We start from the raw sequence: 15838 nt of genomic DNA, 5'->3' as shown, positions 1-15838 counted from the left end.
GGAAGTCCAAGTTGGCAACATATAGAGACGGTCCCTACCCAACAACGGGCTCACGGTCTTCATCCCCATTACTGCAATACAGTGCTCCTCAAACAGTAAGTGCTCACCAAGTATGACTGAATGAAAGAATATATGAGTACAGTGCTCTGCACATAGTAAGTGCTCAATAAATACGATTGATGATGATGAGTGACAGGGACTGTGTCCAATCTGATTAACTTCTATGAACCCTAGGGCTTAGAACAGCATCTAGTACATAATAAATGCTCCACAAAAACCAGAAAACAACCCCTCCATTGTGCTCTCCAAAGAGTATACTACAGTGCTCTGCACATAGAAGGTCAACAATACTTCTAGAGAAGAAGCGTGGCTCAGTGGAAAGAGTCCGGGCTTTGGAGTCCGAGGTCATGGGTCGAAACCTGGCTCTGAAAATTAATAATAATAATAATAATGATGATTAATGGCATTTATTAAGTGTTTACTATGTGCAAAGCACTGTTCTAAGCGCTGGGGAGGTTACAAGGTGATCAGGTTGTCCCACGGCGGGCTCACAGTCTTAATTCCCTTCTAGACTGTGAGCCCACTGTTGGGTAGGGAGCGTCTCTATATGTTGCCAACTTGGACTTCCCAAGCACTTAGTACAGTGCTCTGCACACAGTAAGCCCTCAATAAATATGAATGAATGAATGAATCCCCATTTTCCAGATGAGGTAACTGAGGCCCAGAGAAGTGAAGTGACTTGCCCAAAGTCACACAGCTGACAGGTGGCAGAGCCGGGATTTGAACCCATGTCCTCTGACTCCAAAGCCCGGGCTCTTTCCACTGAGCCACGCTGCAATTGTCAGCTGTGTGACTTTGGGCAAGTCACTTCACTTCCCCGGGCCTCAGTGACCTCATCTGGAAAATGGGGATGAAGACCGTGAGCCCCCGGTGGGACAACCTGATCACCTTGTAATCTCCCCAGCGCTTAGAACAGTGCTTGTTCTTGCCAACTTGTACTTCCCAAGTGCTTAGTACAGTGCTCTGCACACAGTAAGCACTCAATAAATATGATTGATTGATTGATTGCTTTACACATAGTAAGCGCTTAATAAATGCCATCATTATTATTATTATTAATATTATTATTACTATTGATTAATTGATTGACTGATTAACACCCCCTCCTCCAAGCCCTTGTAGAAGCAGTGTGGGCTAGTGGGTAGAGCCTGGGCCTGGGTTCTAATCCCGGCTCTGCCACTTGTCTGCTGTGTGACCTTGGGCAAGTTGCTTCACTTCTCTGGGCTTCATTTCCACCTGTCTCCATGTTTGGTTTTGTTGTCCGTCTCCCCCTTCTAGACTGTGAGCCCGTTGTCGGGTAGGGACCGTCTCTCTATGTTGCCTATTTGTACTTCCCAAGCGCTTAGTCCAGTGCTCTGCACACAGTAAGTGCTCAATAAATACGATTGATTGATTGATTGATTAGTCCAGTGCTCTGCACACACTAAGCGCTCAATAAATACTATTGAATGAATGAATGAATGAGCCTCAGTCCCCTCATCTGTCAAATGGGGATGAAGACCATGAGCCGGACTATCTCTATATGTTACCGACTTATAATTCCCAAGCGCTTAGTACAGTGCTCTGCACATAGTCAGCGCTCAATAAATACGATTGATTGCATGAATGAATGAATTCATATTGATTCTATTGATCCCTGTCTCCTTGGTTTTTTTGGTTTGTTGTCTGTGTCCCTCTTCTAGAATGTGAACCCGCTGCTGGATAGGGACCATCTCTGTATGTTGTCAAATCGTAATAATAATAATAATAATAATAATAATAATAATTCATTAATTCATTCAATCGTAATTATTGAGCGCTTACTGTGTGCAGAGCACTGTACTGAGCGCTTGGGAAGTACAAGTCGGCAACATATAGAGACTGTCCCTACCGAACAGTGGGCTCACAGTCTAGAAGGGGGAGACAGAGAACAAAACAAAACATATTAACAAGATGAAATAAGTAGAATGAATATGTACAAGCAAAATAAATGGAGTAATAATAATAATAATAATGAGGCCACTGAGGCACAGAGAAGTTAAGTGACTTTGTTAAGCGCTTACTATGTGCCAAGCACCGTTCTAAGCGCTGGAACTGTTCTAAGCGCTGCACTGTTCTGAGACTGTAAGCCCGCTGTTGGGTAGGGACTGTCTCTATATGTTGCCAACTTGTACTTCCCAAGCGCTTAGTACAGTGCTCTGCACACAGTAAGTGCTCAATAAATACGATTGATTGATTGATTGATTGTGAGCCCCACAGTTCCAGCGCTTAGAACGTTGCTTGGCACATAGTAAGCGCTTAACACAGTCACTTAACTTCTCTGTGCCTCAGTGACCTCTGAGCCCCTGTACTTGTCCATATCTATTCTATTTATTTTATTTTGTTAATATGTTTTGTTTTGTTGTCTGTCTCCCCCTTCTAGACTGTGAGCCCGCTGTTCGGTAGGGACCGTGTCTATGTGTTGCCAATTTGTACTTCCCAAGCGCTTAGTACAGTGCTCTGCACACAGTAAGCGCTCAGTAAATACGATTGATTGACTGATTGATCGACTGTGTCCAGCCCAACTGTGTCTTGTATCTACCCCAGCGCTTAGACTGTGAACCCACTGTTGGGTAGGGACTGTTTCTATATGTTGCCAATTTGTACTTCCCAAGCGCTTAGTACAGTGCTCTGCACACAGTAAGCGCTCAATAAATACGACTGATTGATTGATTAGAACATAGAGTATGAGCCCACTGTTGGGTAGGGACTGTCTCTATATGTTGCCAACTTGTACTTCCCAAGCGCTTAGTACAGTGCTCTGCACACAGTAAGCGCTCAATAAATACGACTGATTGATTGATTAGAACATAGAGTATGAGCCCACTGTTGGGTAGGGACTGTCTCTATATGTTGCCAACTTGTACTTCCCAAGCGCTTAGTACAGTGCTCTGCACACAGTAAGCGCTCAATAAATACGATTGATGATGATGACTGTGAGCCCACTGTTGGATAGGGACTGTCTCTATATGTTGCCAACTTGTACTTCCCAAGCGCTTAGTACAGTGCTCTGCACACAGTAAGCGCTCAATAAATACGATTGATGATGAGGACTGTGAGCCCACTGTTGGGTAGGGACTATCTCTATATGTTGCCAACTTGTACTTCCCAAGCGCTTAGTACAGTGCTCTGCACGCAGTAAGCACTCAATAAATACGATTGATTGATTGATTGATTAACAAATACCATTATTCTATTTGTATTTTCTCCAGAACGTCCTGTCTTCCGCCACAATCGCTTAACAAATACTGTTCTTATCAAAGCAACGTGGCTCAGTGGCCAGAGCCCGAATCTTGGAGTCAGAGGACGTGGGTTCTAATCCCGGCTCCTCCACTCGTCCGCTGCACACAGTAAGCGCTCAATAAATACAATTGATTGATTGATTCTGGTAGCTTGATAGGATAACAGTGCTGTGGTGTACAAGTAATGGATTCACTTCTCTGGGCCTCAGTTCCCTCATCTGTCAAATGGGGATGAAGACTGTGAGCCCCACGTGGGGACCACCTGGTCACCCTGTATCCTCCCCAGCGCTTAGAACAGTGCTCGGCGCACGGCAAATACCCAGATTATTAAATTATTATTACAAATTGGCAACATAGACGGGTCTCCGCCATCTTGCCGACTTGTACTTCCCAAGTGCTTGGTACAGTGCTCTGCACACAGTAAGCGCTCAATAAATATGATTGAATGAATGAATGAATTCCCATTTTCCAGATGAGGTAACTGAGGCCCAGAGAAGTGAAGTGACTTGCCCAAAGTCACACAGCTGACAGATGGCAGAGCCGGGATTTGAACCCAAGTCCTCCGACTCCAAAGCCCGGGCTCTTTCCACTGAGCCACGCTGCAGTTGTCAGCTGTGTGACTTTGGGCAAGTCACTTCACTTCTCTGGGCCTCAGTTACTTCATCTGGAAAATGGGGATGAAGACTGTGAGCCCCTGGTGGGACAACCTGATCGCCTTGTAACCTCCCCAGCGCTTAGAACAGTGCTCGTTCTTGCCAACTTGTACTTCCCAAGCGCTTAGTACAGTGCTCTGCACACAGAACGCTCAATAAATACAATTGATTGATTGATTGATTGATCTTACCTGGACCATGGTAGACACGGGGTGGACCCTGGACAGATTCTTCAGGAGAGACTCGATCAGATCGGCGACGCTTAATCCGATCGCCCAGTTGGTGTAGCCTTTCAGCTTGATCACTTCATACGCACTAGGTGAAATTGACAAACAGATCGATAAAAACCCTTTTTATAATAATAAAGATGGTATTTCATTAATAATGGCATTTGTTAAGCGCTTACTATGTGCAAAGCACTGTTCTAAGCGCTGGGGAGGATACAAGGTGATTAGGTTGTCCCACGTGGGGCTCACAGTCAATCTCCACTTTACAGATGTGGTAAGTGAGGCTCAGAGAAGTTAAGTGACTTGCCCAAGGTCACACAGCAGACACTTGGCGGAGCCGGGATTCGAACCCCTGACCTCTGACTCCAAAGCCCGGGCTCTTTCCACTGAGCCACGCTGCTTCTTGCTGATTTGTTAAGCGCTTACTAGGTGCCAAGCACTGTTCTAAGCACTAACAATGCTTATTAATAATAATAATAATAATGATGGCATTTGTTAAGCGCTTACTATGTGCAAAGCACTGTTCTAAGCGCTGAGCACTGTTATTACAATAGCTGATCATCGTAAGCACACCATTGTTACCATAATTATCACATCTAATAATAACAGCCATTATCATTATGGTATTTCATAATAATAATGGTATTTGGTAAGCGCTCACTATGTGCCAAGCACTGTTCTAAGCGCTGGAGTGGATACAAGGTCATCAGGTTGTCCCATGTGGGGCCCGCAGTCTTCATCCCCATTTTATGTGGCCCAGTGGAAAGAGCCCGGGCTTTGGAGTCAGGGGTCATGGGTTCAAATCCCGGCTCCACTAATTGTCAGCTGTGTGACTTTGGGCAAGTGACTTCACTTCTCTGGGCCTCAGTTACCTCATCTGGAAAATGGGGATTAAGACTGTGAGCCCCCCGTGGGACAACTTGATCACTTGTAATAATAATCACAATAATAATGATGGCATTGTTAAGCGCTTACTATGTGCAAAGCACTGTTCTAAGCGCTGGAGGGGATACAAGATGATCAGGTTGTCCCACGTTGGGCTCACAGTCAATCCCCATTTTACAGATGAGGTAACTGAGGCTCAGAGAAGTTAAGTGACTTGTCCAAGGTCACACAGCAGACATGTGGCGGAGCTGGGATTCGAACCCATGACCTCTGACTCCAAAGCCCGGGCTCTTTCCACTGAGCCATGCTGCTTCTTAACCTGCTTTGTAACCTCCCCAGCGCTTAGAACAGTGCTTTGCACATAGCAAGCGCTTAATAAATGCCATTATTATTATTAGATGAGGTAACTGAGGCACAGAGAAGTTAAGTGACTTGCCTAAAGTCACACAGCTGACAACTGGTCTGGGCCTCAGTTACCTCATCTGGAAAATGGGGATTAAGACTGTGAGCCCCCCGTGGGACAACTTGATCACTTGTAACCTCCCCAGCGCTTAGAACAGTGCTTTGCACATAGTAAGCGCTTAATAAATACCATTATTATTATTATTATTATTAATCAATCAATCAATCAATCATATTTATTGAGTGCTTACTATGTGCAGAGCACTGTACTAAGCGCTTGGGAAGTACAAATTGGCAACATATAGAGACAGTCCCTACCCAACATGGAGCTGTTATTATTATTATTATTATTATTTGGAGTCAGATGGCATCGGTTCTAATCCTGGCTCCGCCAATTGTCAGCTGTGTGACTTCGGGCAAGTCACTTCGCTTCTCTGTGCTTCAATTGCCTCATCTGTAAAATGGGGATGAAGACTGTGAGCTCCCCATGGGACAACCTGATCATCTTGTAACCTCCCCAGCGCTTAGAACAGTGCTTTGCACATAGTAACTGCTTAATAAATGCCATCGTTATCCCTCCTAGACTGTGAGCCCGTTGTTGGGTAGGGACCGTCTCAATACGTTGCCGACTTTGTACTACCCGAGCGCTTAGTACAGTGCTCTGCACACAGTAAGTGCTCAATAAATCCGATTGAATGAATGAATGCATTTTAAAGTTGAGGTCACTGAGGCTCAGAGAAGTGAAGCGACTTGCCCAAAGTCACACAGCTGACAAGTGGCGGAGCCGGGATTCGAACCCACAAACTCTGACTCCCAAGCTCAAGTCACGCTGCCTCAAAAGTAAGCGCTTATCTGCTGGGTGACCTTGGGCAAGTCACTTCCTTTCTCTGGGCCTCAGTGACCTCATCTATAAAATGGGGATTGAGACTGTGAGCCGCATTTGGGACAGAGGCTGTATCCAACTCGACTTACTAGGATTCACCCCAGCGCTTAGTACAGTCCCTGGCACATGGATCTTGACTCTGGCCTGGAACACCCTCCCTCCTCGTATTCATTCAATCATATTTACTAAGCGCTTATTGTGTGCAGAGCACTATACTAAGCGCTCGCATATGATAATAATAATGATGGTATTTGTTAAGCGCTTACTATGTGCAAAGCACAGTATATCCGACAGACGATGAATCCCCCCTACTTGGGAAGCAGCGCGGCTCAGTGGAAAAAGCCTGGGCTTTGGAGTCAGAGGTCATGGGTTCGAATCCTGCCTCTGCCAATTGTCAGCTGGGTGGCTTTGGGCGAGTCACTTCACTTCTCTGGGCCTCAGTTCCCTCATCTGGAAAATGGGGATGAAGACTGGGAGCCCCACGTGGAACAACCTGATCACCTTGTAACCTCCCCAGCGCTGAGAACAGTGCTTTGCACATAGTAAGCTCTTAATAAATGCCAATATTATTATTATTATTATTATTATTATTAAAATGGGGATGAAGATTGTGAGCCCCCCATGGGACAACCTGATCACCTTGTAACCGCCCCAGGGCTTAGAACACAGTAAGCGCTCAATAAATACGATTGAATTGAATGAACAGTGCCTGGCACATAGAGTTTAACAAATACCATTATTATATTTATATTTTCTCCAGAACGTCCTGTCTTCTGCCACAGTCGCTTAACAAATACTATGGGGGAAGCAGCGTGGCTCACTGGAAAGAGGCCGGGCTTTGGAGTCAGAGGTTGTGGGTTCAAATCCTGGCTCTGCCAACTGTCAGCTGTGTGACTTTGGGCCAGTCACTTCACTTCTCTGGGCCTCAGTTCCCTCATCTGGAAAACGGGGATGAAGACTGTGAGCCCCCCATGGGACAACCTGATCACCTTGTAACCTCCCCAGTGCTTAGAACAGTGCTTGGCACATAGTAAGCGCTTAATAAATGCCATCATTATTATTATTATCAAAGCAAGGTGGCTCAGTGGCCACAGACCGAGTCTTGGAGTCAGAGGACGTGGGTTCTAATCCCGGCTCCTCTACTCATCTGCTGTGTTCATTCATTCATTCATTCAATCGTATTTATTGAGCGCTTACTGTGTGCAGAGCACTGGACTAAGCGCTTGGGAAGTACAAGTCGGCAACATGTAGAGACGGTCCCTACCCAACAGTGACCTCAGTCTAATAATAATAATAATAATAATGATGGCATTTATTAAGCACTTACTATGTGCAAAGCACTGTTCTAAGCGCTGGAGAGGTTACAAGATGATCAGATTGTCCCATGGGGGGGCTCACAGTCTTAATCCCCATTTTCCAGATGAGGCCACTGAGGCCCAGAGAAGTGAAGTGACTTGCCCAAAGTCACACAGCTGACAGTTGGCGGAGCCGGGATTTGAACCCACAATCTCTGACTCCAAAGCCCGGGCTCTAGAAGCAGCAGCCTAGAAGGGACTGTGACCTTGGGCAAGCCGCTTCACTTCTCTGGGCCTCGGTTGCCTCACCTGTCAAACGGGGATGAATCAATCAATCAATCGTATTTATGGAGCGCTTCCTGTGTGCAGAGCACTGTACTAAGCGCTTGGGAAGTACAAGTTGGCAACATCTATTGTTTGTTATCTATCTATTGTTGCCAATAATGTACTTCCCAAGAGCTTCCTCTCCTCCTCGTCCCCCTCTCCATCCCCCCATCTTACCTCCTTCCCTTCCCCACAGCACCTGTATATATGGATATATGGTTGTACATATTTATTACTCTATTTATTTATTTCTTTTGCTTGTACATTTCTATCCTATTTATTTTATTTTGTTGGTATGTTTGGTTCTGTTCTCTGTCTCCCCCTTTTAGACTGTGAGCCCACTGTTGAGTAGGGACTGTCTCTATGTATTGCCAATTTGTACTTCCCAAGCGCTTAGTACAGTGCTCTGCACATAGTAAGCGCTCAATAAATACGATTGATTGATTGATTGATATTGATTGATCTAGAGACGGTCCCTACCCTAACAGTGGGCTCACAGTCTAGAAGAGGGAGACAGAGAACAAACCCTGTGAGCCCCACGTGGGACAACCTGATGACCTTGTATCTCCCCCAGCGCTTAGGACAGTGCTTGGCACGTAGTAAGCGCCTAACAAACGCCATCGTTATTATGATTATGCCTTTTTCAATTCTTCTTTTTCCTCCTCCTCCCACTCAAGGGTCTTCCCGGGGCCTTGACGCCCCAACGGCACCGACCTTTCGACCACCATTTTATGGACCTCCTTCCAGTTCTCGTCGTCTCCTTCAGCCCCCATGGCGGGATTCAGCTCCTGGAGGGAAACCCCGGCGACGTTCACACCACTCCACACAGCCACTGACACGGGGGGAAAATATCCAACAAGTTGGCGTGAGTTTGGGAGGCACTGAGTCCCTCTTCCCCCTGCCATCCCACCTTCCCGCCCACTCTGCTCCCTCTCAGAGAAGCAGCGTGGCTCAGTGGAAAGAGCCCAGGCTTTGGAGTCAGAGGTCATGGGTTCAAATCCCGGCTCTGCCAAATTATTTCACTTGTACATGTCTATTCTATTTATTTTATTTTGTGAATGTGTTTGGTTTTGTTCTCTGTCTCCCCCTTCTAGACTGTGAGCCCGGCGTTGGGTAGGGACCGTCTCTATCTGTTGCCGATTTAGTACAGTGCTCTGCACACAGTAAGCGCTCAATAAATACGATTGATTGACTTGGACTTCCCAAGCACTTAGTACAGTGCTCTGCACACAGTAAGCGCTCAATAAATGCGATTGATTGATTGATTGATTGTCAGCTGTGTGACTCTGGGCAAGTCACTTGATAATAGGAATAATAATAATGATGGCATTTATTAAGCACTTACTATGTGCAAAGCACTGTTCTAAGCGCTGGCGGAGATACATAGTGACCGGGTTGTCCCACAGGCAGTCAATCCCCATTCTACAGATGTCAGCTGTGTGACTTTGGGCAAGTCACTTAACGTCTCTGTGCCTCAGTTGCCTCATCTGGAAAATGGGGATTAAGACTGTGAGCCCCCCATGAGACGACCTGATCACCTTGTAACCTTCCCAGCGCTTAGAACAGTGCTTTGCACATAGAAAGCGCTTAATAAATGCCATTATTATTATGATTATTATTATTAGATGAGGTAGCTGAGGCACAGAGAAGTTAAGTGACTTGCCCAAAGTCACACAGCTGACAATTGGTTCGGGCCTCAGTTCCCTCATCTGTAAAATGGAGATTAAGACTGTGAGCCTCCCGTGGGACAACTTGATCACCTTGTAACCTCCCCAGCGCTTAGAACAGTGCTTTGCACATAGTAAGAGCTTAATAAATGCCATCATTATTTTGATTATTATTACTGGCTTTATTCATTTGTACTTATTGAGCGCTTACTGCATGCAGAGCACTATAGTGGATGGACCCTGAGCCCGGGAGACCAGACCTCTGGGTTCTGATCGATCCCAGCACTGCCATTTTCAATCATTCAATCGTGTTTATTGATGACAATGATGATGATGATGGTGATAATAATAATAGTAATAATAATAATAATAATGATGGCATTTGTTAAGCACTTACTATGTGCAAAGCACTGTTCTAAGTGCTGGGGAGGATAGAAGATGATCATTTATGATAGCATTTATTAAGTGTTTACTATGTGCAAAGCACTGTTCTAAGCACTGGGAAGGTTACAGGGTGATCAGGTTGTCCCACATGGGGCTCACAGTCTCAATCCCCATTTTACAGATGAGGTAACTGAGGCACAGAGAAGTCAAGTGACTTGCCCAAAGTCACACAGCTAATTGGCAGAGCTGGGATTTGAACCCATGATCTCTCACTCCCAAGCCCGTGCTCTTCCCATTGAGCCACGCTTGATGGTATTTGTTAAGCACTTACTATGTGCCAAGCACTGTTCTAAGCGCTGGGGAGGTTACAAGGTGACCAGGTTGTCCCACGGGAGGCTCACAGTCTTCATCCCCATTTTCCAGATGAGGTAACTGAGGCCCAGAGAAGTGAAGCGACTTGCCCAAAGTCACACAGCTCACAATTGGCGGAGCTGGGATTTGAACCCAGGACCTCTGGCTCCAAAGCCCAGGCTCTTTCCACTGAGCCACGCTACTTCTCAATTTATTGTTTATTGAGCGCTTACCATGTGAGGAGCACTGTAGTAAGTGCCTGGGAGAGGACGATACAACAATTCCCTGCCCACAACGAGCTCACGGTCTAGGGCGGCAGGAGACAGACATGATGATGATGATGATGGTATTTGTTAAGCGCTTACTATGTGCAAAGCACTGTTCTAAGCGCTGGGGGGGATACAAGGCGATCAGGTTGTCCCATGGGGGGCTCACAATCTTAATCCCCATTTTCCAGATGAGGGAACTGAGGCCCAGAGAAGTGAAGTGACTTGCCCCAAATCACCCAGCTGACAGTTGGCGGAGCCGGGATTTGAACCCAGGACCTCTGACTCCCAAGCCCGGGCTCTTTCCACTGAGCCACGCTGCTTCTCTAATCAATACAATCAATCAGCATCAATACAAATCGATAAATGAGAGATGTGGACATAAGCGGTGAGGGGCTGGGAGGGGGGATGAAGAAAGGGAGCGAGTCAGGGGGACGCGGAAGGGAGCGGGAGAAGAGGAAAGGAGGGCGCAGTCAGGGAAGGCTTCCCGGAGGAGGAGATGGGCCTTCAGGCTTTGAAACGGGAGGAGAGGAATTGTCTGTGGCTGAGAAGCAGCGTGGCTCAGTGGAAAGAGCCCGGGCTTTGGAGTCAGAGGTCATGGGTTCGAATCCTAGCTCTGCCACATGTCTGCTGTGTGACCTTGGGCAAGTCACATCACTTCTCTGAGCCTCAGTGACCTCATCTGTCAAATGGGGATTGACTGTGAGCCCCACGTGGGACAACCTGATCACGTTGTATCCCCCCCAGCGCTTAGAACAGTGCTTTGCACATAGTAAGCGCTTAACAAATGCCATCATTATTATTATTATTATTTGAGGAGGGAGGGCATTCCAGGCCAGCAGCAGGACGTGGGCTAGGGCTATGTGACGCTGGGCAAATCACTTCATCTTGCAGGGACTCGCTTTCCTCTTCTGTAAAATGGGGATAAGATTTCTGCCTGTGTTGGATTGGAACTGGTTCTGATTAATAATGATAAGTGACTGAGCCCCCCTCCTTCCTCTGCTCCTCCTTCCCCTCCCCACAGCACCTGTATATATGTATATATGTTTGTACAGATTTATTACTCTATTTATTTTATTTGTACATATTTATTCTATTTATTTTATTTTGTTAATATGTTTTGTTTTGTTGTCTGTCTCCCCCTTCTAGACCGTGAGCCCGCTGTTGGGTAGGGACCGTCTCTATAAGTTGCCAACTCGGACTTCCCAAGTGCTTAGTGAAGTGCTCTGCACACAGTAAGCGCTCAATAAATACGATTGAATGAATGAATGAATGAATTAAGCGCTTACTATGTGACAAGCACCGTTCTGAGAGCTGGGGTAGCACATTCATTCATTCAATCGTATTTATTGAGCACTTACTGTGTGCAGAGCATTCATTCATTCAATCGTATTTATTGAGTGCTTACTGTGTGAAGAACACTGTACTAAACGCTTGGGAAGTCCAAGTTGGCAACATATAGAGACGGTCTCTACCCCACAGTGGGCTCACAGTAATAATGATGGTATTTGTTAAGCGCTTACTATGTGCAAAGCACTGTTTCAAGCACTGGGGAGGTTGAGAAGCAGCGTGGCTCAGTGGAAAGAGCCCAGGCTTTGGAGTCAGAGGTCAGGGGTTCAAATCCCGGCTCTGCCCATTGTCAGCTGTGTGACTTTGGGCAAGTCACTTCACTTCTCTGGGCCCCAGTTCCCTCATCTGTAAAATGGGGATGAAGACTGTGAGCCCCACGTGGGACAACCTGATTACTTTGTATCTACCCCAGTGCTTAGAACATAGTAAGCGCTTAACAAATACCATCATTACAAGGTGATCAGGTTGTCCTGGGGGGGGCTCACAGTCTTAATCCCCATTTTACAGGTGAGGGAACTGAGGCACAAAGAAGTGAAGTGACTTGCCCAAAGTCACACAGCTGACAGAGGAGCCGGGATTTGAACCCATGACCTCTGACTCCAAAGCCTGTGCTCTTTCCACTGAGCCACGCTGCTTCTCGTGGTATGTGCCAGGCGTTGTAATAATAATGATGGTGGTATTTGTTAAGCGCTTACTATGTGCAAAGCACTGTTCTAAGTGTTGTACTAAACATCAACTGCAGGGTTAAAGTTCACAAAATCCAAGCACCTTCTGACCCTGAGAATGTGACCCAAATCTCAAAGGGGACTCAAAGTGTGACAAAGTCTCAAAGTGTGACTTTGGGCATGTCACTTCACTTCTCTGGGCATAACTGATGACATAACTGAGTCCCAGAGAAGTGAAGCGTCTTGCCCAAAGTCACACAGCTGACAAGTGGCGAAGCTGGGATTAGAATCCCACTACCTCTGACTTCCAAGCCCAGGCTCTTTCCACTGATTATTAATTAATATTAATGATTATTAATTACTATTCATTCATTCATTCAGCCATATTTACTGAGCGCTTACTGTATGCAGAGCACTGTACTTAGTGCTTGGGAAGTACAAATCAGCAACGTATAGAGAAGCAGCATAGCTCAGTGGAAAGAGTGTGGGCTTAGGAGCCAGAGGTCATGGGTTCGAATCCCGGCTCTGCCAACTGTCAGCTGTGTGACTTTGGGCAATTCACTTCACTTTTCTGGGCCTCAGTTCCCTCATCTGTAAAATGGGGATGAAGACTGTAAGCGTCCTGTGGGACAACCTGATCACCTTGTAACCTCCCCAGCGCTTAGAACAGTGCTTTGCACATAGTAAGTGCTTAATGAATTCCATCATTATATAGAGACGGTCCCTATTCAACAACGGGCTCACGTTCATATCAACGATGCCACACCTGTTATTGTGATTCGTATTAGAACAGGGCTCCAACGCTTAGAACAGTGCTTGGCACATAGTAAGTGCTTAATGAATACCATCATGATGGTAATTAATCAAGGATACAAGGGATACAAGGTGATGGTGATTAATCACTTACTTGTGAGCCCATTGTTGGGTAGGGACCGTCTCTATATGTTGCCAACTTGGACTTCCCAAGTGCTTAGTACAGTGCTCTGCACACAGTAAGTGCTCAATAAACATGACTGAATGAATGAATGAATTATTATTACCGCTTAACAAATACCATCATTATTATTATTATTATTACCGCTTGGCACATAGTAAGTGCTTAACAAATACCATTATTATTATTACTGCTTGGCACATAGTAAGTGCTTAACAAATACCATCATTATTATTATTATTACCGCTTGATACATAGTAAAGTACTGTTCTAAGCACCAGGGGAATACAAGGCAATCAGTGCTCTGCACACAGTAAGCGCTCAATAAATACGACTGAATGAATGCAAAGTACTGTTCTAAGCACCAGGGGACTACAAGGTAATCAGATTGTCCCACGTGGGGCTCAGTTTTCATCTCCATTTTATACATGAGGAACTGAGGCACAGAGAATAATAATAATAATAATGGCATTTGTTAATACCATCATGATGGTATTCATTAAGCGCTTACTATGTGCCAATAATAATAACAATGATGGTATTTGTTAAGCGCTTACTATGTGCAAAGCACTGTTCTAAGCGCTGGGGAGGTTACAAGGTGATCAGGTTGTCCCATGGGGGGCTCACAGTCTTCATCCCCATTTTATAGACGAGGTAACTGAGGCCCAGAGAAGTTAAGTGACTTGCCCAAAGTCACACAGCTGACAGTCGGCAGAGCTGGGATTTGAACCCATGACCTCTGACTCCGAAGCCCGGGCTCTTTCCACTGAGCCACGCTGCCAAGCACTGTTCTAAGCGCATCACATATGTTGCCAACTTGGACTTCCCAAGCGCTTAGTACGGTGCTCTGCACACAGTAAGTGCTCAATAAATATGATTGATGATGATCATGATTATTACTAGGGAAAACCAGTGAAAAGCAAGCCGGGCCTTTACCGCTGGAGTCTCCGTGCTCCCCGAGGATCCAGCCGTGGCAGCTGCTGGGATGGACGCCCAGCTTCTCGGACATCAGGTAGCGGAAACGGGCGGAATCCAGATTGCAGCCGCTCCCGATGACCCGATGCTTGGGCAGACCGCTCAGCTTCCATGTCACGTACGTCAAGATGTCCACTGCCAAAGGAAACCAGGACATCATTAATACTACTACTACTACTACTACTACTACTACTACTACTACTACTACTACTACTACTATCATCATCAATCGTATTTATTGAGCGCTTACTGTGTGCAGAGCATTGTACTACTACTGTACTACTACTACTACTACTACTATTGGCACTACTACTACTACTACTATCATCATCAATCGTATTTATTGAGAGCTTACTGTGTGCAGAGCACTGTACTACTACTGTACTACTACTACTACTACTACTATTGGTACTACTACTACTACTATCATCATCAATCGTATTTATTGAGCGCTTACTGTGTGCAGAGCACTGTACTACTACTGTACTACTACTACTACTACTACTATTGGTACTACTACTACTACTACTATCATCAACAATTGTATTTATTGAGCGCTTACTGTGTGCAGAGCACTGTACTACTACTGTACTACTACTACTACTACTATTGGTACTACTACTACTACTATCATCATCAATCATATTTATTGAGCGCTTACTGTGTGCGGAGCACTGTACTGCTACTGCTACAGTAGTACTACTGTACTACTACTACTACTACTATTGGTACTACTACTACTACTATCATCATCAATCATATTTATTGAGCGCTTACTGTGTGCGGAGCACTGTACTGCTACTGTACTACTACCACTACTACTACTACTACTACTACTACTACTACTACTACTACTAGTACTGAGAAGCAGCATGGCTCAGTGGAGAATAGCATGGGCTTTGGAGTCAGAGGGCATGGGTTCAAACCCTGGCTCTGCCAATTGTCAGCTGGGTGACTTTGGGCACGTCACTTAACTTCTCTGGGCCTCAGTTAGCTCATCTGTAAAATGGGGATTGAGACTGTGAGCCCCACGTGGGACAACCTGATCACCTTGTAACATCCCCAGCGCTTAGAACAGTGCTTTGCACATAGTAAGCACTTAATAAATGCCATTATTATTACTACTACTACTACTACTACTACTACTACTACTACTACTACTACTACTACTACTATCAATCAATCAATCAATCATATTTATTGAGCACTTACTGTGTGCAGAGCACTGGACTAAGCGCTTGGGAAGTACAAGCTGGC

At 45.6% G+C, this 15838-nt stretch overlaps 1 protein-coding gene across 1 annotated transcript in view; it reads right to left on the bottom strand.

Moving 5' to 3' along the window:
* Positions 1–15838, bottom strand: part of LDHB (lactate dehydrogenase B) — a 63689-nt gene that overhangs the window by 8274 nt on the left and 39577 nt on the right. Inside the window, exons 5-7 of the mRNA XM_038767632.1 lie at positions 14543–14716; positions 8704–8821; positions 4165–4288 (exon numbers count right to left, since the gene is read on the bottom strand). Coding sequence (XP_038623560.1) covers positions 4165–4288; positions 8704–8821; positions 14543–14716 — 416 coding nt within the window. The remainder of the gene's footprint in view (positions 1–4164; positions 4289–8703; positions 8822–14542; positions 14717–15838) is intronic.

The sequence above is a fragment of the Tachyglossus aculeatus genome, chromosome 2 (assembly GCF_015852505.1).
Source record: "Tachyglossus aculeatus isolate mTacAcu1 chromosome 2, mTacAcu1.pri, whole genome shotgun sequence".
NCBI classification, from domain to species: Eukaryota; Metazoa; Chordata; class Mammalia; order Monotremata; family Tachyglossidae; genus Tachyglossus; species Tachyglossus aculeatus.
The sequence above is the reverse complement of the archived record's forward strand: the minus strand, read 5'-3'. Positions and strand labels throughout refer to the sequence as shown.